General features: G+C 47.9%; 1 protein-coding gene across 4 annotated transcripts; it reads right to left on the reverse strand.

Moving 5' to 3' along the window:
• Nucleotides 1-75: 75 nt before the first annotated feature.
• On the reverse strand, nt 76-22,869 carry LOC139548532 (centrosomal protein of 164 kDa-like). 4 transcript variants are annotated; one of them, XM_071358225.1, is made up of 28 exons: nt 22,693-22,869; nt 21,217-21,306; nt 20,826-20,937; nt 19,942-20,176; nt 18,253-18,396; nt 18,007-18,123; nt 16,353-16,430; nt 15,968-16,072; nt 10,479-10,532; nt 10,292-10,369; nt 9,947-10,020; nt 9,292-9,732; nt 8,956-9,087; nt 8,447-8,630; nt 8,136-8,219; nt 7,497-7,619; nt 7,224-7,367; nt 7,057-7,140; nt 6,841-6,909; nt 6,550-6,767; nt 3,767-3,925; nt 3,351-3,549; nt 3,066-3,173; nt 2,023-2,164; nt 1,527-1,826; nt 1,304-1,376; nt 1,091-1,213; nt 76-1,001 (listed from the first exon to the last, which is right to left on the reverse strand). In XM_071358225.1, the coding sequence occupies exons 2-28, from the start codon at nt 21,299-21,301 to the stop codon at nt 905-907; spliced, it is 3,762 nt and encodes a 1,253-aa protein (XP_071214326.1). In that variant the 5' UTR covers nt 21,302-21,306; nt 22,693-22,869; the 3' UTR covers nt 76-904. The 4 variants fall into 4 exon arrangements, with proteins under 4 accessions (XP_071214326.1, XP_071214327.1, XP_071214325.1 ...); XM_071358226.1 differs by having other exon boundaries at nt 3,357-3,549; nt 10,479-10,535; XM_071358224.1 differs by having other exon boundaries at nt 10,479-10,535.
• Nucleotides 22,870-23,699: the final 830 nt, after the last annotated feature.

Here is a 23,699-nt window from a genome sequence, read left to right on the forward strand (position 1 = left end):
CTGTTGGGTGTCCCAATGAATACAACCCTGGTGATTACTTTTTAATGAAAAATAATGAACGTTTGACATTATGAATATACACCACTTTACATTTATTAAAATGTTTCTTATAAAAAATATGGTAAACATTACACGTCTAGCTGCACAGTAAAACACACTGGAAGAGTCCCTCTTACCAGAATTTCATAGACTGTGAATCCCTCAAGTCATTGTCTTGCTCTTGTAGTGGTTATTATGGTATGGCTTGAACTTCTCATACAGCGGAATGAGTGATATGTCTCTTATACAACCTGATACCATGACAATGATCTTTAGTCACTTATCACATCAGTTATGAGGCTTATGTCAGCTATCAACAGTATCTCACTCCAACCTCAAGATGTCTCTCCTAATAAAGTGAAGCACCTACTGTATATGTAACAACTATGCAATCTGCTTTTGAAACATTTAAATAGCTAGAGGCCAAAAAATTGGGAAACAAACTGATTTGTTGACTACGGGACTATTGTCGCCATACTCCCAAGCTATTCACCCTTGCATGCCAATGGAATAAAATGACAGAGTCCACTGAAACAGTCCCGTGTCCGCTCACTCTTCTGTAACACAATCGCAGCTAAAGCGGAGTTCACCAGAGGACAGACGTCTTAAAAATATTTCTTACAGTAGTTTGATATGTAAATCTGGTTGTAGAGGAATCCTAGCTCTGGTCCAGGGTGTTCCTTTAGTCCACACATAGTCGAGGGGGTTCCTCTAATAACTCCCTGGACCAGAGCTAGAGGGATCCCTGTATTACTCAAAGTTAATTTTAAAAACCCACCCCTGTCCTTAGCCCTTTTTCAGTAACAGTACATCTTTATCTGCTTGTGTTGATCCTTGCGCCGTATGTAACTTCACCCACCCCCCTTTAGTAATGGTACACTTTAATCTGGTTGTTGTCATCCAGGCTCAGCTGGACCAGTCCACTCATAGTTGGGGGGGTCCGATAACGCGTGAACAGAGGTCTGATGAAAACCTGTTAAGGACATTTACAAGACTGAACCAAGCTCCATTATAAGTTGTGTAATGTGTGAGCATTTTTACAGAAGGATACACACTGGGGTCTTTCCTGCGTGTCTCCAGCCATCTCTTGTTGCCGTCGATCAGACCCTGTAGCCTCTGGCCATCCATCTCCACTGCCTTAGGCTGCATGGAGGACAGACTACGAGCCTGCTCACTAACACAAACACACATTTCTTTAGTACCTTCCTTCAACAAGACAGACTACTGTGAAAGGGATGAGTGATGGTTATAACAAATCATTTACCTTGCAGGACTGTACCCTGAATAAAGCGCATGCGTCCTCAAGGAACTGGTGGCTATGGACTCAATAGGAGCCCCTATGGAAGAAGGGACAAAGAGAAGTGAAGTCTTGTTAAACCAATAAACTAAGAACTCACCCTGAACAGAGTTCTTCAGACCACATAATTAAATAGAACGCATATTTAATATAACATATATGATATTGAATCTCTTTGGCTGAGATGTACCAGGGAAGAGCTTGGCCCAGCGGCTGTTGAGCAGGTCCTCAGAACCCCGTGGCTGGATGGAGGTGCTATGAGGAGCCCACGCCCAGGAGGGCCCAGACAGAGGCATGGAGAGCTGTGAAAGAGGCATTGAGGTGGGGGTTCGTGGCTGGGAGAGGGGCAGGGGTAGGGGGAGAGGCTGGTAAGGGGTCTGGCGTTGGGTCAGGGAGCCCAGGGCCCCCAGGACTGTGCTGAGCTGGCCAGAGATGTGCTGGAGCGACTCGGCTAAGTGCTGCACCTTAGCTGGCACTGTGGGCTCCTCACCTGGAGAGGAGAGATATAGAAGGAAAGACAGAGGGAGAGACAGCGCAAGAGAGAAAGGGAGGCAATGTCAGAAAACATGAAGAACAAGGGATGAGGTGTGAAAGAGAGGAAGGAGTGGGTGAAAGGGGAAAAAAAGGAGGAATGATAAAGAGGGAGAGAGAGTATGATAATAATTTGGCAGAGGAGGAGTACAGGCCTGCTATGAATATTCCAGTATGTCTGTCTCTCTCATCCAGGCCATTGCTGACGCTGCTCATATCTGATTCAGTCACATCGAAGGCCACCTTCCTATCAGTCGCCAGTCTGTCCTGGTCATCATAGTAGTGATGAGGGGAGACCTGGGCAAGATAAAGCAAGAGAAAAAACAAATTCCATACTTTTGTACTTGCCTCTAACTCTAACACTTGTTTTCTCTTACTATCATTGATTTCACTGATCATTGCTTAATTGAGGAAAGTTCTACTTACAATGACTGTGGTTTGCGATTGTCTTACCTAACTACCTTAAGTTGAATGCACTGACTAAGTTTCTCTGGATAGGAGTGTCTGCTAAATGACCAAAATGTTACGAAAAAATGTAAAAGCATACATACAGTGAGTGTTACAAAACATTAGGAACACCTTCCTAATAGCCCTCAGAATAGCCTCAATTCGTCAGGGCATGGATTCTACAAGGTGCTGAAAACGTTTCACAGGGATGCTGGCCCATGTTGACTCCAGTGCTTCGCACAGTTCTGTCAAGTTGGCAGGATGTCCTTTGGGTGGTGGACCATTCTTGATACACACAGGAAATTGTTGAGTGTGAAAGATCCAGCAGCGTTGCAGTTCTTGGCACACTCAAACCGGTGCGCCCGGCCCCTACTACCACACCTTGTTCAAAAGCACCTAAATATTTGTCTTGCCCAGCAACCCCGTGAATGGCACACATACACAATCCATGTCTCAATTGTCTAAAGGCTTAAAAATCCTTCTTTAACCTGTCTCCTCCCTTCATCTACACTGATTGAAGAGGATTTAACAAGTGACATCAATAAGGGATCATAGCTTTCACCTGGATTCACTTGGTCAGTCTATGTCATGGAAAGAGCAGGTGTTCTTAATGTTTTGTCCACTCAGTGTATAGTGTGTTTATTAGCTATTCCAGTATGTCTAACATTATGGGCATGGTATGTAGTACAAGTGGTGTACAGGGGGCAGGATATGTGGTATATAAACGTGTTATGGTGTAGTACAACGGCACCTCTTCAGCAACGGAGCTCTCTAGCTGTTGCAGTCGCTCCTCCTTCCTGCGTAGCAGCGAGTTCCCCCTCTGCACAGTCACCCTCAACTCCTCCACGTCACTGGCCTCCTGAGGAAGAGAAGAGGAAATGAGAGACAGAGTGGGGGAAAGAGAGAGAGAAAGATGATCCAGGGACACTTACATACGGAGGTCATGCATACTCTCTCACTTCATGAATGTTCAACACAAGGGCACTAGGGCCGAGTGTAGGAGTCTATAAGTGATAAGGAAGGGAGTCACACTTACACGTACCTGCTGCAGGTTCCTGTACATCTCCTGTGTGGCCTGGGCGTGGCTGGTGGTGTTGAGGTACTGAGAGGAGCTGGACTGGGCCTGAGCTGCCTGCAGCACTGCCTGTCTCTCACTCAGACGACCACTCTCCCTCTCCAGGAAGCGCCGGGCTTTCTGCAGGGACAGCCCCTCAGAGGAGATATACTGACGCAAGCTGGGAGAGGGAAGAGAGAGAAACACAGGCACACACACACACACATAGAAGTTAGTCAGGATAGAAGGGTGCAACATGCATGCTCTCACACACACACACACACACACACACACACACACACACACACACACACACACACACACACACACACACACACACACACACACACACACACACACACACACACACACACACACACACATACATACATACATACTCGTCTAAGACAGGAGGTTCTTTCAGATCTTCCACATGCAGCACTTTCTCCCGTCCAGCAGTAGAGGGCGGTGCCTCACTATCCTTCTCCTCCTTCCTCTCCTCTTTTGTTCTGTCCAGTCTAGTAGTAGGCCTCTTGATCTCACTCTGCTCCAGATCACTGCAATAAAATCATATGTTAGTAACTGAAATAGTACTGGCATTGGAATAACATTGAACCATTAGTATGACTAAGGTGACCTGCCTAAATGACTACCGACTCGTAGCAATCACGTCTGTAGCCATGAAGTGCTTTGAAAGGATGGTCATGGCTCACATCAACACCATTATCCCAGAAACCCTAGACCCACTCCAATTTGCATACCGCCCTAACAGATCCACAGATGATGCAATCTCTATTGCACTCCACACTGCCCTTTCCCATCTGGACAAAAGGAACACCAATGTAAGAATGCTATTCATTGACTACAGCTCAGCGTTCAACACCATAGTGCCCTCAAAGCTAATCAATAAGCTAAGGACCCTGGGACTAGAGGTCAACCGATTATGATTTTTCAACGCCGATACAGATTATTGGAGGACCAAAAAAAGACAATACCAATTAAATCGGACAATTTATATATATATATATATATATATATATATATATATATATATATATATATATTTGTAATAATGACAATTACAACAATACTGAATGAACACTTTTATTTTAAGTTAATATAATACATTAATAAAAATCTATTTTGTCTCAAATAAATAATGAAACATGCTCAATTTGGTTTAAATAATGCAAAAACACAGTGTTGGAGAAGAAAGTAAAAGTGCAATATGTGCCATGTAAAAAAGCTAACGTTTAAGTTCCTTGCTCAGAACATATGAAAGCTGGTGGTTCAATATTCCCAGTTCTTCAATATTCCCAGTTAAGAAGTTTTAGGTTGTAGTTGTTATAGGACTATTTCTCTCTCTACCATTTGTATTTCATAGACCTTTGACTATTGGATGTTCTAATAGGCACTATAGTATTGCCAGCCTAATCTCAGGAGTTGATAGGCTTGATAAAAAGCGCTGTGTCAAGCATCGCTAAGAGCTGCTGGCAAACACAGTAAAGTGTGAATGAATGCTTACGAGCCTGCTGCTGCCTACCACCGCTCAGTCAGACTGCTCTATCAAATATCAAATCATAGACTTAATTATAATAAACACAGAAATACGAGCCTTTGGTCATTAATATGGTCAAATCCGTAAACTATCATTTTGAAAACAAAACGTTTATTCTTTCAGTGAAATACGGAACCGCTCTGTATTTTATCGAACGGGTGGTATCCCTAAGTCTAAATATTGCTGTTACACTGCACAACCTTCAATGTTATATCATAATGACACAAAATTCTGGCAAATTTGTTCGCAACGAGCCAGTTGGCCCAAACTGTTGCATATACCCTGACTCTGTGTGCAATGAACGCAAGAGAAATGACACAATTTCCCTAGCTAATATTGCCTGCTAACATGAATTTCTTTTAACTAAATATGCAGGTTTAAAAATACATACTTCTGTGTATTGATTTTATGAAAGGCATTGATGTTGATGGTTAGGTACATTCGTGCAACGATTGTGCCTTTGTTAAATCATCCCCCGTTTGGTGAAGTAGGCTGTGATTCGATGATAAATTAACAGCCACCACATTGATTATATGCAACGCAGGACAAGCTCAGTCCCCTCCTGTACTCCCTGTTCACTCATGACTGCATGGCCAGGCACGACTCCAACACCGTCCACATCAACAACAAACTAACATGGTCCAAACACACTAAGACACTTGTGAAGAGGGCACAACAAAAACCTATTCCCCCCCAGGAGACTGAAAAGATTTGTCATGGGTCCTCAGATCCTCAAAAGGTTTAACAGCTGCACCATCGAGAGCATTCTGACGGGTTGCATCACTGCCTGGTATGGCAACTGCTCGGCCTCCGACCGCAAGGCACTACAGAGGGTGGTGCGTACAGACCAGTACATCACTGGGGCCAAGCTTCCTGCCATCCAGGACCTTTATACCAGGTGGTGTCAGAGGAAGGCCCTAAAAAGTGTCAGAGACTCCAGCCACCCTAGTCATAGACTGTTCTCTCTGCTACCACACAGCAAGCAGTACCGGAGCGCCAAGTCTAGGTCCAAGAGGCTTCTAAACAGCTTCTACCCCCAAGCCATAAGACTCCTGAACATCTAATCAAATGGCTACCCAGACTATTTGCATTGCCCCCCCCACCCCCTCTTTAACGCTGCTGCTACTCTCTGTTATTATCTATGCATACTCACTTTAATAACTCTACCTACATGTACATATTACCTCAATTACCCGGAGCCCCCACACATTGACTCTGTACCGGTACCACCTGTTTATAGTCTCTCTATTGTTATTTTACTGCTGCTCTGTAATTACTTGTTCCTTTTATTTCTTATTCTTATTCATATTTTTTTAACTACATTGTTGGTTAGGGGCTTGTAAGTAAGCATTTCACTGAAAGGTCTACACATGTTGTATTCGGCGCATGTGACTAATACAGTTTGATTTGATGACTAGATCAACCGCTTGACAAAGAGCTCAGTAGTCTGGCAAGCTAGACATGAAGTCTCCCAATAAGTCTGAAAGACATGCTACTGTCAGCTGCAAGTTGACAATAAAACAGGAGTGAACGGAGGTTGACCCCAACTAACAGGCCAGGTGTGTGTGTGTGTGTGTGTGTGTGTGTGTGTGTGTGTGTGTGTGTGTGTGTGTGTGTGTGTACCTGACTCTGTGGCACAGCCGATCACAGCGCTCCTGCAGCAGCTCCACCTTGCTCTCCAGCCAGTCCCGCTCCTCCTTCATCCTCCTGCTCTCCTCCTTCGCTTTGTCCCTCTCCTCCCTCGTTCTCTCCGCCTCCTGCCTCGCCCTGTCCCTCTGTCCTTCCACCCTCTCCAGATCCTCTCGCAGTCCATCTCTCTCCTGCATGACTCCAGGCAGAGCCTGAAAACATCACAGGCTTAAAATCTACAGCATGACGAAGACAGAGGTGATGACGATGATGATGAATCCTCACCTCTATTCCTCTGTCTATCTCATCCTCTTCCTCCCCAAGCTGCTGCCGTCTCTTCTTCAAATTCGCTGCCTAAAAAGTGCCAAACGTGTATGTCCTTTAATCAACAGCGCCCAACCACACACATACAGTTCATTCCATTCCATAGCCTAGGCCATCCCTACGTCTCCCAGGTAGTCATGAATACACATATCAGTGCAACAGTGATTGATTGACTACCTGGGTCTTCAGTAATGCCTCCTGGGTCTTCAGTTCTCTGGCCCTCAGCTCCAGCTTGTCCCCCAGCTCCTGAATCTCTACCTCCTAAGGGATGACATAGGTGTTTGGAGATGATACACAGTGTGTGTGTGTGTTCGTGCCGCACGTGTGTGTCTCTCTGTCCTCACCTTACGCGTGTGTGTCTGGCGGGTCTTGGAGAGCTGGGAGTCTAGCTGTGTACGGAGTCTCTCCAGCTGGGCGCTGTGGGTGGCCAGCAGGCGATCTCTCTCCTCCTGCAGGGCACACAGCAACTGCTCCCTTTGGACAGCCTCCTGGAGGACAAACACACACACACAGACACATCCAGACACATCCAGACACACACACACAGAGACACAAATAGATAATGAGTTAGCAGCAGGCCTGTTACAAGAAGCTGTGACCTTTGAACTGTGTCTCACCTGGTCCAGATGATTGTCTCTGATTGAGTTGAGTTCTCTGCGGTGGTCGTCTTTGAGCTGCTCCAGCTTCCTGCCGTGGTCACGCTGCACTTCCTCCCTCACTTCCTGGAGCACGTCTCCCAACTGGACCAAGACAGTGAGTGGGAGGGATACATTTTACATTTACATTTAAGTCATTTAGCAGACGCTCTTATCCAGAGCGACTTACAAATTGGTGCATTCATCTTATGATATCCAGTGGAACAACCACTTTACAATAGTGCATCTAACTCTTTTAAGGGGGGGGGGGGGGGGGGGGGGGTTAGAAGGATTACTTTATCCTATCCTAGGTATTCCTTAAAGAGGTGGGGTTTCAGGTGTCTCCGGAAGGTGGTGATTGACTCCGCTGACCTGGCGTCGTGAGGGATACATAATGCCACAACACTATAGGGTTTAGACTGACATACTGTTATGGTAATATGTGTATATGCAGTCAGTGAGAAGAGGGGCTAAGGTTTTGTGTACCAAAGGTGGGAAGTAGTGTGCGTGTGTGTGTGTGTGTGTGTGTGTGTGTGTGTGTGTGTGTGTGTGTGTGTGTGTGTGTGTGTGTGTGTGTGTGTGTGTGTGTGTGTGTGTGTGTGTGTGTGTGTGCTCTATCACCTCTTTTTGGTACTCTGCTAGATGCTGCTCTGGGCTACGAGGGCTCTTCGACTCCCTCCGCCTCTCACTGGCACTGCTTCTCCCCTAAGACAACAACACACTGTCTTCAACCATCATCTGTGTGACACACACACCACACTATCCTAGACTCCCTCCACGTATTCCCCAAACAAAAACCCAAACACATGAGTCCAGACAGTACACATTCAGTTGTTTCAAGTACACATGTGTATTGGAAGGCCCCTCTCCTATACCTCCACCCCTCCCTTCTCCGATCCCCATCGCCACTCTCCCACCTCCCCTTCCCCCACCTCCTGTTTGAGGGAGTCGAGTTGCTCCTCCCGCTCCCCAAGCAGTCTCCGCTTCTCCGCATGTAGCTCCTCCTCTGACTCCTCCCTCAGTCGCTCTAGGTCCCGCCTCCTCTGGGCCTCTATCCTCTCTCGCTCCGCCTCCAGGGTGGCACACAGCTGCCTTAGCATCGCCTCGCCCTCCTCCCTGATAAAAAGAACACACACACACGCGAACGTAGCAAGCACGCACACACAATCATTTCTAGCTCAAATATTTTTTGTCTTGTTTTTCTCCAGTGGCCAAGCGGTATGGTATACCTACTGTATGTGTAGTAAGAATAGTATTGCCTTAGCACAGAAAAGTTATGTGAAGTAGTGTCATATTAATACGCCTATGGTCGCTGGGCATGTGATCTAAGGGTCACTGGAGCACTCCAGGGCGATTGCTGTCATGCGAATAAGTGTGTGTGTGTGTGTGTGTGTGTGCTTAAGCAGATGGATGAATTGTAGAGAGAGATGAGATGAGTCACCTGACGTTGCGTTGCTGGTTCTCTCTCTCCCTCCGGGCCATCTCCCTCAGCTCCAGTAGCCTGCTTTCAGACTCCACACTCAGCCTGCTCTCCTCTTCCCTCCCCTTACTCTGGAGCCTCACCCTCAGGCTCCTGGAAGACCGGTCAGGACCAGAACACACACACAAGAGCGGGTGAGATAACCAGCACTGTCACACAGCCCTAAGCATCAACACTGAGTCATATCCTCTCACAATCACAGGGAGCATCACAGCTCACAAATACTACTATAAAAGTGGACATTAGTGGAGATTTAGGGAGGTTGACCACTCCGTGGCCTGCTGCTTGGATGCCTACCTGACCCTCTCCTCGCTCTCCTCCTTCAGCCTCTGTTCCTCCTCTTCCTCCTCCCGCCTCAGCTCCTCCTGAAGTAGGCGCACCTTCTCCTGCCTCTCCCGCAGCGCACGCTCCTTCTCCTCCTCCATCTCCCTCTCAGTCTCCCTCCTCTCCTTGTCCCTCTCCTCCTCCTGGGCCCTTCTGCTGTCCTCCCCCTGTCTGGGGGCTTCCTCCTTGTAGTGGGCGTGGGGGCTCCTAACCAGGTGGCCTCTGGAGGTGTCAGGCCGCTTGACCCCCTGGACCCCCGGCACCCCTAGGCTGGCGCTGGTGCTGACCCCCTCGGCCCGCGGCCGGGGCTCCGGCTCAGAATGGGAGGACCCTGTGTCCTGTTGGGATTCACTGGACTGGCTGGGGTGCCTGTCCTCCATTGCTGGATCCTCCCTGCCTGCAGCTTGAAGACGCCTGCAGAGTGGGGGCCGGGAGAGGGAGGGGAGGGGAGGGAGGGAGGTCAGATAAATGATTTGGTTCAGCTCTAGACTGCAGATCTGCGAGAGACATACAACTGCACCAGTGACAGTGACAATAGGCTTGTATCACAATGTGTGTTTCAAATTCAGAGAGGACATTCCACTGAAGTATGGGCATTTATCAGAATCAGAAAGTCTTGTCTGCCAACCTCTCTGCAGCTCCTGCCCTCTTCCTCCGTTCCTTCTCCTCTGCCGCACAGACTTTCACTTTGCCCTCTTTTTCCTGCGGAAAATATTTATTTTAGATGAATAGCAAATGCTAACATCTAACTCTACGTGGCATGATGTGAGTGTTACTCTCAAAATAAAACAACGGTACAAACTGTGCCTACAGACTCTACAGAGAACCACCGTGACTGAGAACATCCAAGTGAGGAAGGAGAGACTGTAGCTGAGGAGGAAGGAGGTGAAGAGGAGAGCCAGGGTGAAGAGGGGCGAGTGAGGGAGAAAAAGAAAGGAGAGGAAGAGGAGGAGAGGAGGAGAAAGTGTGGTACCTGCAAGAGTGGACTAACAGCAGGGGAGAGATCCGTCAGGTCCAGGACTTTCTCTGACAACTTGGAGCCAAAACCAGACTAAAGGGAAAATGGAACACAACACTGTTAGTCTTTACTAAACACACCCCTTGATAATATCTGTTTAAATGTTACATTATAAAGCATGTTGTCAAGCCATAAAAAGTACCCTGAGGTCCTTGGTGGAGGATGATGCCACCTCCATGTGCTCGCTGGCCTCGGACTGCTGATGTAAACACACACTCAGTCACTGACAGGAAGCATAGTGCCACTCAACACTGTACATACACAGACAGACAGACAGGCAGAGACACAGACAGACAGACAACATGGATGTATGCTGCCATTCTCAGCAATACACACCCAGTCACACAGGAGGACACACAGCAACTATGAAGGCTCTCGTAGTAGGGCAAAGCAAGTACAGCAGCAAAGGGACAAAACACTAGTCAACAGCACAGAGCAGACATCACATGGCTTGATGAGCAAAGCTTGGGCAGACAAGAGGCAAAGAGTTAGACAAAATTCCCATACCACGCAAACACATGGCTGGTCAAGCAGGTAGTAGAGACAGAGAAACAAAGGCTACAGTACTGCAAGTTTGGAATGAGAGGACGGGGCTGCCTTGCGGGCTGTCTGAGAGGGTAGGGGTGCCTTGGGGGCTGTCTGAGAGGGTGGGGGTGCCTTGGGGGCTGTCTGAGAGGGTGGGGGTACCTTGGGGGCTGTCTGAGAGGGTGGGGGTGCCTTGGGGGCTGTCTGAGAGGGTGGGGGTGCCTTGGGGGCTGTCTGAGAGGGTGGGGGTGCCTTGGGGGTTGTTTGAGAGGGTGGGGGTGCTTTGGGGGCTGTCTGAGAGGGTGGGGGTGCCTTGGGGGCTGTCTGAGAGGGTGGGGGTGCCTTGGGGGCTGTCTGAGAGGGTGGGGGTGCCATCTGAAAGGGTGGTGGTGCCTTGGGGGCTATCTGAGAGGGTAGGGGTGCCTTGGGGGCTGTCTGAGAGGGTGGGGGTGCCATCTGAAAGGGTGGTGGTGCCTTGGGGGCTATCTGAGAGGGTAGGGGTGCCTTGGGGGCTATCTGAGAGGGTGGGGGTGCCTTGGGGGCTGGATGAAAGGATGAGTGCCTTGGTGGTAGACTTAGAGGATGGGGCCACATAGGGGGCTGTTTGAGACGATAGGGCTTGCTAGGGGGCTGAGTGAGAGGATGGGGCTGCCTAGAGGTTTGTCTGAGAGGATAGGGCTGCCTTTGGGGCTGGAGAAGAGGATGGGCCTGCCTTTGGGGCTGGCTGACAGGATGGGGCTGCAGTGCTCTGGAGGAAGAGGGATGGAGGCAAAACTGGCAACAGGGGGCCAGACTATTCCAGTCCTCAGGGGCTGAAGTGTTAGAAGCCCAATGGCTGGAGGTTTACTGGACTGGAAAAAATGTGTGTAAAGACCAAAGACACCAATGTGATGTGCGAGGGAGACCATGGGGGGCTGGATTCACCAGGGTTGGGACTTGGGACACACACAGCCCCTCAGGGAGTGGATCGGTGTCTCCTTTGGCTGAGAGAGGGGCGGAGGTGCATGCAGAGGGGGAGCACACAGGGCAGGGGCCACGACATGGTCAAAGCACACCAAACCCCTACCTCTGCTGGTAGAGGGCTTTGTTTGGGCACATTCTTCTTCTTCCCCACATACACCTCCATGTTGTCACTTCGTTTAAGGTCCGCTATCTTCTTTTTCAGCCCCAGTGACCGAACTTGAACCGTTTGTGGTTCAAATCTCTCGATTACTTCGTCTGAGCTTGTGGATGTTTTAGGTTTCGGTGAGGCTTGCACTTCTTCCACCACCTCATCGCTGTCTTCTTCAAGTTTATCTCCTTCCTTTTCTTTTCGTTCGCTTTTGACGCACCCCTCCACCTCCTCCTCACTGCTCTCCACTCCTTCACTAGCTCGTTTCTCACTCAGCAAGCATCTCTCGAAGACCTTGTCACTTTCCTCCACTTCCTCGCTTTTCACACACCTCTCTACCGCCTCCTCACTCTCCAGCTCCTCAGGTTCATCTTTACCCTCCTCCACTTCCTCGCTTTTCACACACCTCTCTACCGCCTCCTCACTCTCCAGCTCCTCAGGTTCATCTTTACCCTCCTCCACTTCCTCGCTTTTCACACACCTCTCTACCGCCTCCTCACTCTCCAGCTCCTCAGGTTCATCTTTACCCTCCTCCACATTCTCACTTTTCACACACCTCTCTACCGCCTCCTCACTCTCCAGCTCCTCAGGTTCATCTCTACCCTCCTCCACTTCCTCGCTTTTCACACACCTCTCTACCGCCTCCTCACTCTCCAGCTCATCAGGTTCATCTTTACCCTCCTCCACTTCCTCGCTTTTCACACACCTCTCTACCGCCTCCTCACTCTCCAGCTCCTCAGGTTCATCTCTACCCTCCTCCACTTCCTCGCTTTTCACACACCTCTCTACCGCCTCCTCACTCTCCAGCTCCTCAGGTTCATCTCTACCCTCCTCCACGTTCTCGCTTTTCACACACCTCTCTACCGCCTCCTCACTCTCCAGCTCCTCAGGTTCATCTCTACCCTCCTCCACTTCCTCGCTTTTCACACACCTCTCTACCGCCTCCTCACTCTCCAGCTCCTCAGGTTCATCTTTACCCTCCTCCACGTTCTCGCTTTTCACACACCTCTCTACCGCCTCCTCACTCTCCAGCTCCTCAGGTTCATCTCTACCCTCCTCCACTTCCTCGCTTTTCACACACCTCTCTACCGCCTCCTCACTCTCCAGCTCCTCAGGTTCATCTCTACCCTCCTCCACTTCCTCACTTTTCACACACCTCTCTACCGCCTCCTCACTCTCCAGCTCCTCAGGTTCATCTTTACCCTCCTCCACGTTCTCACTTTTCACACACCTCTCTACCGCCTCCTCACTCTCCAGCTCCTCAGGTTCATCTCTACCCTCCTCCACTTCCTCGCTTTTCACACACCTCTCTACCGCCTCCTCACTCTCCAGCTCCTCAGGTTCATCTCTACCCTCCACTTCCTCGCTTTTCACACACCTCTCTACCGCCTCCTCACTCTCCAGCTCCTCAGGTTCATCTTTACCCTCCTCCACTTCCTCGCTTTTCACACACCTCTCTACCGCCTCCTCACTCTCCAGCTCCTCAGGTTCATCTCTACCCTCCTCCACTTCCTCGCTTTTCACACACCTCTCTACCGCCTCCTCACTCTCCAGCTCCTCAGGTTCATCTTTACCCTCCTCCACTTCCTCACTTTTCACACACCTCTCTACCGCCTCCTCACTCTCCAGCTCCTCAGGTTCATCTCTACCCTCCTCCACGTTCTCGCTTTTCACACACCTCTCTACCGCCTCCTCACTCTCCAGCTCCTCAGGTTCATCTTTACCCTCCTCCACGTTCTCGCTTTTCACACACCTCTCTACCGCCTCCTCACTCTCCAGCTCCTCAGGTTCATCTTTACCCTCCTCCACGTTCTCACTTTTCACACACCTCTCTACCGCCTCCTCACTCTCCAGCTCCTCAGGTTCATCTTTACCCTCCTCCACTTCTTCACTTTTCACACACCTCTCTACCGCCTCCTCACTCTCCAGCTCCTCAGGTTCATCTTTACCCTCCTCCACTTCCTCACTTTTCACACACCTCTCTACCACCTCCTCACTCTCACCCTCCTCGTCCACCACTTCTTCACTTTTCACACACCTCTCTACCACCTCACTCTCATCCTCCTCGTCCACCTCTTCTTCACTTTTCACACACCTCTCTACCACCTCACTCTCACCCTCCTCGTCCACCACTTCTTCACTTTTCACACACCTCTCTACCACCTCCCTCTCATCCTCCTCGTCCACCTCTTCTTCACTTTTCACACACCTCTCTACCATCTCACTCTCACCCTCCTCAGCCTCCTCTTTGCCTTCCTCCTCTTTCAACCACCTCTCAAACACTTCATCACTATCCTCATCTCCCTTCTCTTTCTTCTCCTCTACACTGTCTCTGACAGTCCTCCTCTCTCTCCTCTCTCTGACAGTCTCTTCCTTCCTTTCCACATGCTTGCTTTTCAAATATCTCTCCCCCACTATCTCACTTTCCTCGTCATCGCCTCCTTCCATCTCTTTCATATATCTCTCATCACTCTCTTCCTCCTGTTCCCCCTCTTTTTCCTCTCCTTCTTCCTCACTTGTATTGCGTCTGTCAACTCCCTCATCACTCTCTTCTGCTTTTTGTTCTCCCTCACTTTTAACACAGCTCTCAACCAGCTCATTTCTTTCCTCTACCTGTTTATCAAGTTCTTCATTTAACACATGAACACATTTCTCTACTACCTCATCCCTCTCTTCTTGCTCTCCAAGATGTCTCTCTATCTTTTCATCACTTCCTTGTTCTTCCTCCTTTTTATTGACATTTTCCACACTTTTCTCAACTACGTCACCAGTCCCCTCTTCCTTTCCTTCCTCACTTTTTACACACCTCTTTATGACCTCATCACTTTGCTCCTCTCCCTCCTCCAACTTTTCTACACACTCTACCTCCTCACTGACCTCAGCCTCAACGTCCTTGCCCTCCCCCTCCTCCTCTCCTTTCTTCTTCTCACTCGCTTGTCCCTCTTCTCCCTGGTTCTCCTCTTCACCTCCTTCCTCCTCAACCACACTATCTCCGTCCTCTCCCCACCCCTCCTCATAATCTTCCTCCTCCTCCTCTCCACTGTCTCTAGTTTTAGCATGCTGGGGGTCTGGGGTAGGGGGGCAGACCTCAGCACTACTGCAGTCCCTGCTGCCTCCGCATGGTGGGCAGGAGGGGAGGTGGCGTCCATGAAGGGAGTCCTTGGTTGGAAGAGGAGGATGGTGGCACCCGGAGAGAAAGAGAGGGAAGGCGTGCATAGACAAACACAAAAAGAAAGTAGGGGGGGACAAAATATTGTGACAAGGAGAACACACAGGGACCTGAGCAGCATGCAAACCACTCACGCATTCCGTAGGTAGAGGTAATCGAAAGAGAACAGTCATCTCAACAACAACAAACAACACAGAGAAGTGTGACAAAATCAGAGGAAGTACACAGTTAAAGACACACATACACAGAAAGACCTAAGACCAAAGGGGAGGGGTGATCAAATGAACGACTCAGACGGCAAAGCAATAACAGTGACAGTATGAGGACAAGAGGACCAACAGAAAGAAACAGTGACAGCCGTGACCATAGCACAGCTCCCACTGACACAGCAGCTACACAACCAGGAAGAGATCGAGACAAGAACCGAAACACGTGTTTAGAGTCACACACCCACACACTTATGAGAGTTGATAAATGACAAAGATGTTATGTCTCAATGAATGAACAGGCCTACATCATTTCCCAATGATAGCTTACACTTTCCATCCCTCAAGTGTTGGTTTTGGTTCAAGGCAATCAATCTAGTACACAAGAGCAGTTATATCTAGGTCTGCATCTTGTGATCTGATAGCATAGTCATGAGTTTGAGACGGTTCAATATATCTAAGTGTCTAGTTTAAACTGCTAGAAAGTCCTACAACGGACATACACCACAGGATTGACAGTGGGACGAGAAGAGAGAAAGAGACAGCGAGAGACGTAATAGATTGAGACGTAATAGATTGAGCCACAATAGATTGAGCCACATCAGTAGTGTTGGTGTTACCTGTTGAGGGGGGGGCTCAGGGCTGTGCTCCCCAGACAGGGCCAGGTCCCGTAGCTCTGCTTCTGTCCTCTCCTCTGGTGGGGCCACTCCACTGGCCTCGCTGTCCTGGTAGCCACACAACACACACAGAGAGGTTTTCTAATGTAATAATGACACGGGCTGGTCTGCACTGGTATCACTGATGGAGTTGAAAGTAGGTGAAAAGTCCTAAGGGGGTTATGCTATAAAATAGACATTTTCAGTGAAATGGTTCACAGTTGAATGTGAGTGGTAGGTGTGCTATGTAACGTTCTGAGCATGGTGTGTGTTCTGTTATAAGTGTGGAATGACCCCTATTTGATGTTCTTGTGCTGTGTTGTTGTGCATGGTGAAGAAGGTGGTGTACCTCATACTGCAGCCCTCCTCCCATTGCATCCAAGTCCAGGTGCAAGTTCTGTAACAGTCTGGCCGAGCCAAGAGGACTCTGCAAACAGCACCACAGTCATACATCTAACTTACAGTGACTTGCAAAAGTATTCACCCCCCTTGGCATTTTTCCTATTTTGTTGCCTTACAACCTGGAATTAAAATGTATTTTTTGGGGGGGGGTTGTATCATTTGATTTATACAACATGCCTACCACTTTTAAGATGCAAAATATTTTTTCTTGTGGAACAAACAAGAAATAATACAAAAAAACAGAAAACTTCAGCGTGCATAACTATTCACCCCCCCAAAGTCAATACTTTGAAGAGCCACCTTTTGCAGCAATTACAGCTGCAAGTCTCTTGGGGTATGTCTCTATAGGCTTGGCACATCTAGCCACTGGGATTATTGCCCATTCTTCTAGGTAAAACTGCTCCAGTTTGATGGGTTCCGCTGGTGTCCTGCAATCTTTAAGTCATACCACAGATTCTCAATTGGACTGAGGTCTGGGCTTTGACTAAGCCATTCCAAGACATTTAAATGTTTCCCCTTAAACCACTCGAGTGTTGCTTTATCAGTATCCTTAGGGTCATTGTCCTGCTGGAAGGTGAACCTCCGTCCCAGTATCAAATCTCTGGAAGACTGAAACAGGTTTCCCTCAAGAATTTCCCTTTAATTAGCGCCATCCATCACTCCTTAAATTCTGTCCAGTTTCCCAATCCCTGACGATGAAAAACATCCAGAGTACCTTCTTCCATATGTTTGGGTAGTCTCCCACAAACCTTTTGGCGAACACCAAACGTGTTTGCTTATTTTTTTCTTTAAGCAATGGCTTATTTCTGGCCACTCTTCCGTAAAGCCCAGCTCTGTGGAGTGTGGACAGATACTCCAATCTCCGCTGTGGAGCTTTGCAGCTCCTTCAGGGTTATCTTTGGTCTCTTTGTTGCCTCTCTGACAAATGCCCTCATTGCCTGGTCCGTGAGTTTTGGTGGGCGGCCCTCTCTTGGCAGGTTTGTTGTGTTGCCATATTCTTTCCATTTTTGAATAATGGATTTAATGGTGCTCCGTGGGATGTTCAATGTTTTGGATATTTTTTTATAACCCAACCCTGATCTGTACTTCTCCACAACTTTGTCCCTGACCTGTTTGGAGAGCTCCTTGGTCTACATGGTGCCGCTTGCTTGGTGGTGTTGCAGACTCTGGGGCCTTTCAGAACATGTGTATATATACTGAGATCATGTGACACTTAGATTGCACACATGTGGACTTTATTTAACTGATTATGTGACTTCTAAAGGTAATTGGTTGCACCAGATCTTATTTAGGGGCTTCATAGCAAAGGGGGTGAATACATATGCACCCACCACTTTTCCATATTTATTTATTTAAAATAATAATAATTATCAAGTAATATTTTTAATTTCACTTCACCAATTTGGACTATTTTGTGTATGTCCATTACATGAAATTAAATTACAGGTTGTAATGCAACAAAATAGGAAAAACGCCAAGGGGGATGAATACTTTTGCAAGGCACTGTATACTCCACAAATGAAACACTTTTGTTCTCCAAACATTCTGCTTCACAGTGCCCTGAACGGGCTGGTATGCACATTGCCAGTTGAAAGACGTACCAGCTGCTCATCCTCTGAGATGTTACCCTCATCATCCTCAAACCCAGGCAGAGAGAAAGACACGCGCTCCTCCTGTCGCCCTCCCAGTAGGCTGGACCCCAGGCTTGAGAGAGGACCCTTGGGGGAGGGAGGGAGGAAGTAGAGAGAGATAGCTAAAAGGTTAAGGACTCTGAACAGCACACTATAAACATAAAGGTAATACAGTACATAACTATCATTATTTTTCGTCAAGGTGAAAGCTCTTACCCCAAGCGGACTCTTCAGGGACTCCAGCCCTCCAGAGCTGCCCAGGGACCCCCTCAAGGCTGTGCCATCAAGACCCCGTAGAGGAGCAAGGCTCCCCAGGCTCCCCAATGGGGCCTGCAGAGGCCCAAGGGCCAAGCTCAACGGCTGAGAGAGACAGAGAGAGACACACGTGAACAAATCTGTTGTATAGAGAGTGGTCAGGTTCATAGTAATCATCATGATATTCAAGGATCATGGAGTCAAATTTGGTATACTGCTCCCATCATTCACCTGCTTCTACCAATCCTTCTCCTATGACTACAACAGTTCCTTTACGCTCTGAGCCTGTTTTACTATTACCTGTCTGTAATCTGTGGTCCTACCTGCCGACTCCCTGCACTGCCCTGCCCTGCGGGATCAGCCATGCTCTCTCCCATCCCCTGTCTCTTGGCTGAGAGGTAGGGGGACATGGGCCCCGGGGAGAGACAGAGAGGGGCCAGGTAGGTAATGAGGCCCTGCTCACTGTCCCTGGCATCAAGTAAGTGAACTCCTGGGATGAACTTTCCCTTCTGCTTGGCTTGGCTTTCTCTTCCCTCATATGTTTCGGTCATCACTGCCACAGGTGTAGAATGACCACATGAAGGCAATTGGGGTTCAATAGCCTTTCCTTCCTCTACCTCCACTTCCAAACAGACCACCTTGTCACTGAAATCACTACTGCTCTCCCTGCCCTCTTCTGCTGCCTCCCTCCATTCCACCACCTCCTCAGTGACAAAGCCCTCTGCTCCCCCCTCGATACTACCATGACTAACTGCATCAGCTTGGCTCTGTGTGTCATCAGTGGGCCCTAGGCCAAACCCCACTGCCCTGTCCCATTCCTCATCGTATGGCGCTAGCCCCCAAGTCAGTTCGAACCCCCTCCCAGGGGTGTTGGGAGGGTGTGAGGAGGTAGGTGGAGGCTGAGTCTCTGGGACTGGGTCAGAGAAAGCTCTGGAGAAGCCAGGAGAAAGGCCAAGGATCTCTTGGGCGTCCGCTAGGGCCTTACTGCAGCGGACAGACCCACCCAGTGGGGAGAGAGGAGATACAGCCCAGGTGAGAGGAGGGAGGGTGGACAGGTGGGATAGTGGAGCCAAGCTGGGGGGTGCTGTATTAGAGAGGGCGTTCAGGGGGGAGAGAGGGGACTGGGTGGGTGCAGAGGGTCCCTGTAATCCGAGAGTGGCCTTCCCTGTTTCTGTCTGGCTCTCCTTCAATACAGGACTTTCCCCTTTGTTTACAAACTGTTAAGAAAGGATACACATAGGAAATGGAGAATGACTTAGGACAATTACTTGTTTACAACTATATTATCACTACGACAATCCATATAAATCGGTATAACTCTATCACCTAGCAACTCAGGGCCATGAAGCAACCAAGCATGAGTATGTGACTGTCGTGTTGATGACCAAGACAATAATATAATAATGTATTGGTTCAGCCAAGCCACTCTAAAGGCCTCATCTTTGTACTTTGTTTCCTTTCTACTATTTACAGTATTTTCTGCTACGCCTCATTGACTATGTGGAATAGCCATGCTTCTTTGACATTATTTAGAGTTGAAGTTATTTCCAGACCAATACATCTACACACAACAGCACTGCAGAGTTCTGAGACATCTGTGACTCACTTCATGCGCTTGGTGTATTTCAGAACATAACAACACCCACTCACTCCTGGTGGCTTCAGGAGCTCTTGGTCTTTCGCCTTCTTCTTTGGCTCCTTCTTGTCTTTTTTCTTCTTCTTCTTCTCCTTCTTAGTGGCGGTGGTGGGGGGCCCGTGGGGCTGGGTGCCAGCTCGTTCGCGCTCCTGTTTTACCAGGCTGCGGTATTGCTCGTCACACGGGTGGTCCCAGGTGGACTGGCCCGAGGAGAAGTTGAAGTAGTACACGTCCCCCGACACGTCCTGACTGCGAGAGGAGGGAGAGGAGGGGGTCACTTCAGCACCTCAGAACCCAGAGAAGGGAGAAGAGACCAGTGAACGTTAAAATAACAGTGGGACTAATAGGTGGGATTTGAGAAACCACTTCCTGAACTAGGCCGGCTAGGAAGGATCTAGAGAGTAAGAGGTTTTCCTTTGACAGGTAGATTGTAGGTGTATATGGTGTCTGGGAATACTGGGCAGTCTACCACTGTTGATACACTGCTAGGGGCCAGAGATGGAGTCAATGTCAGGTGTCTTCAAACTCAGATCACAGTAAAAAAAAGACTGTGAATCGAGACCCCGACCAAGACACAACTGATCCATGCAAAAGAAAGGTGAGATTGTGACTAGTCAGTATGACCAAATCTGTGTCAAATCTTCATTTTTGCTTAATGAATCACCATCAAAAAAGTACTGTTAAAAATAACATAAAAAGTACTGTTTTACTGCAATTAATTGGGGTAGCACAAAAAGCATCCCCCCTCTACAAATATGTTGACCATCCACACACAAATTCACCACACAGGTGAGAATACTTGTGTTCGGTTTAAAATTCACTTGAGTGGATGTTACCGACCGACGCCACCAGGTTCAGACTCCATTTCTGGTATAGTGGCAGACGCCTGCCTGCTTACCAGGGTTTCCATTCGGGAGGCAGTGGGGCAACAATGCCCTCCCTGGCCAGCCATAGGAGCTCCGGCTCCTGATTGGGATCAATGCCAATCTCTCGTGCGTACTCGTGGATCTCTGACAGGGGAGGGAAAGAAAGCAGTGAGGAAAATATCCAGCTAACATTACATGACTTCTCACACAACCAAAATAAGTTAGTGAATGTGTCATGAAGCACAGCATGTCTATGTAAAACAGAGCATTGCTTGGTTTTGAGACGTGCCTATGTGTTTGATGCCCACTACAATAATTTGCACCATGCTGGTGTAGTTCTGTTTCAGAAATGCAGTGTACAGTTTACTGATCTGTCAACTAGAAAGGGAGCCATACTGCCCCTTCTGTATCATTCCTCTCTACCTTGTTGAGAGGGGATATAGTTCTCATCATAGTCCTCTTCCAGGATCAGCTGGTCTCCAATCTGTAGAGCAGCAGCTGCTGTCATGGTTACTAAGGGGGGAAATAGTCATGTTGTAGATGCCATTTGAACATTTTAGCTAGGTTGAATTGCATTTGCAAGTAGCACATGCATCACTACAAACCAAATCCCATATGGGACCTCTATGTGTGTACAGTCCTATGGGCAGTGGTGGAACTTGAGTAAAAGTAAAGAAAGATACCTTAATAGAAAATGACTCAAGTAAAAGTGAAAGTCACCCAGTAAAAAACTACTTGAGTAAAAGTATAAAGGTATTTGGTTTTAAATATACTCTTAAGGATCGGAGCCTTTTTTTCAATTTTCGCCTAAAATGACATACCCAAATCTAACTATCTGTAGCTCATTTACAAATGAAGCATTTGTGTTTAATGAGTCCGCCAGATCAGAGGCAGTATGGGTGACATGGGATCTTAATAAGTGCGTGAATTTGGCCATTTTCCAGTCATGCTAAGCATTCTTTAGGAATGTAGTGAAGTAAAAGTTGTCAAAAATATAAATAGTAAAGTACAGATTACCCAAAAAACTACTTAAGTAGTTGGAGGGCCAGTAGGAGGCACAATTTCCTCTGGTCTAAAATAAATATCCCAATGCCCCAGGGAGGTGATTGGGGACATTGCCCTGTGTAGGGTGCCGTTTTTCGGATGGGACGTTGAAATGGGTGTCCTGACTCTATGTGGTCACTAAAGATCCCATGGCACTTATCGTAAGCGTAGGGGTGTTAACCCCGGTGTCCTGGCTAAATTCCAAATCTGGCCACCTAATCACACCCCCTCTCCACTGTAACTATTCCCCAGGTCGTTGCTGTACATGAGAATGTGTTCTCAGTCAACTTACTTAGTAAAATAAGGGTTTAAAAAAAAAAAATATATATATATATTTAAAACAAAATGTAAGTACTTTACACCAGTGCCTATATAGGTCTATGCTATTATTGGGTTTTGCAAACTCTATCCACGTAACGTTAGCTATAGTAGTTGGCTAGCTAGCTAAGTGTATCTAGTCAGAATGAAGAACCCTTTACCACAGTTAAAAGGGGAAACCTTTTCAATATAAAACTAAACGAGGTAGCGGGAGTTAACATTAATTCGCTAACTTAGCGAGTTAAAACTACAGTATAGTAGTTTTAACTTTGCTTTTTAGCTAGCTAGTACGTTAATGTAGTTGGCTAACGTCAGTTTAGCTACCTAACGAGCTAGTTAGCAACATTAGCTCTTTGGCCGTTTAAATTAGAATAACTAGCTAGATAGCTGGCTAACGTTAAATTCCCTGACAGATCAAGGCAGGATGGTGTCATCTCAGAGGAAAACGTTAGCTAGCTAACGTTACTGTAGTTAGCTATCGTTAGCATATTAGCTAGCTAGAAACTTAAACTTCGACAAAAAAATTATACGATTTACCTTTCTAACTACAAGTTCTTCCCCTGTCCCAGTAAGGGTAAGATCAATCAAGTGCGATTATAATCGACATTTTCCCTTACAAATTAGTATAATAGTTGCACTGGGTCTGCTACATAAACAACCACAACATATCAAAACAGAATCCGCTGATGGAGCTTCCAGGGACGCTTTATTCAGTTTCCGGTTCTAACACCCCTAGCAACCACGTAGACTTCTTCTTCTTCTTCTTCAATGAGGATTAACGGCGGTAATTCAACATATGTTGCATTACCGCTACCTACTACACTGGAGTATCAAATCAAATTGTATTTGTCACATGCGCCGAATATACAACAGGTGTAAACCTTAAAGTGAAATGTTTACTTACAAACTTACAAGAGTTATTAAAGTGAGTATGTGTAGATAATAACATAGTGGGGTGGGGGGGGGGGCAATGCAAATAGTCTGGGTATCCATTTGATTAGCTGTTCAGGAGTCTTATTGCTTGGGGATAGAAGCTGTTTAGAAGCTTCTTGGACCTAGACATGGCGCTCCGGTACCACTTGCCATGTGGTAGCAGAGAGAACAGTCTATGACTAGGGTGGCTGGAGTCGTTGACACATTTTAGGGCCTTCCTCTGACACCGCCTGGTATAGAGGTCCTGGATGGCAGGAAGCTTGGCTCCGGAGATGTACTGGGCCGTACGCACTACCCTCTGTAGTGGCTTGCGGTCGGAGGCCGAACAGTTGCCATACCAGGCAGTGATGCAACCCATCAGGATGCTCTCGATGATGCAGCCGTAAAACCTTATGAGAATCTGAGGACCCATGCCAAATCATTTCAGTCTCCTGAGGGGGAATAGGCTTTGTCGTGCCCTCTTCACGACTGTCTTGGTGTGCTTGGGCCATGTTAGTTTGTTGGTGATGTGGACGCCAAGGAACTTGAAGCTCTCAACCTGCTCCACGACAGCCCTGTCGATGAGAATGAGGGCATGCTCGGTCCTCCTTTTCCTGTAGTCCACAATCATC

This window comes from Salvelinus alpinus, chromosome 21 (genome assembly GCF_045679555.1).
Source record: "Salvelinus alpinus chromosome 21, SLU_Salpinus.1, whole genome shotgun sequence".
NCBI lineage: Eukaryota > Metazoa > Chordata > Actinopteri > Salmoniformes > Salmonidae > Salvelinus > Salvelinus alpinus.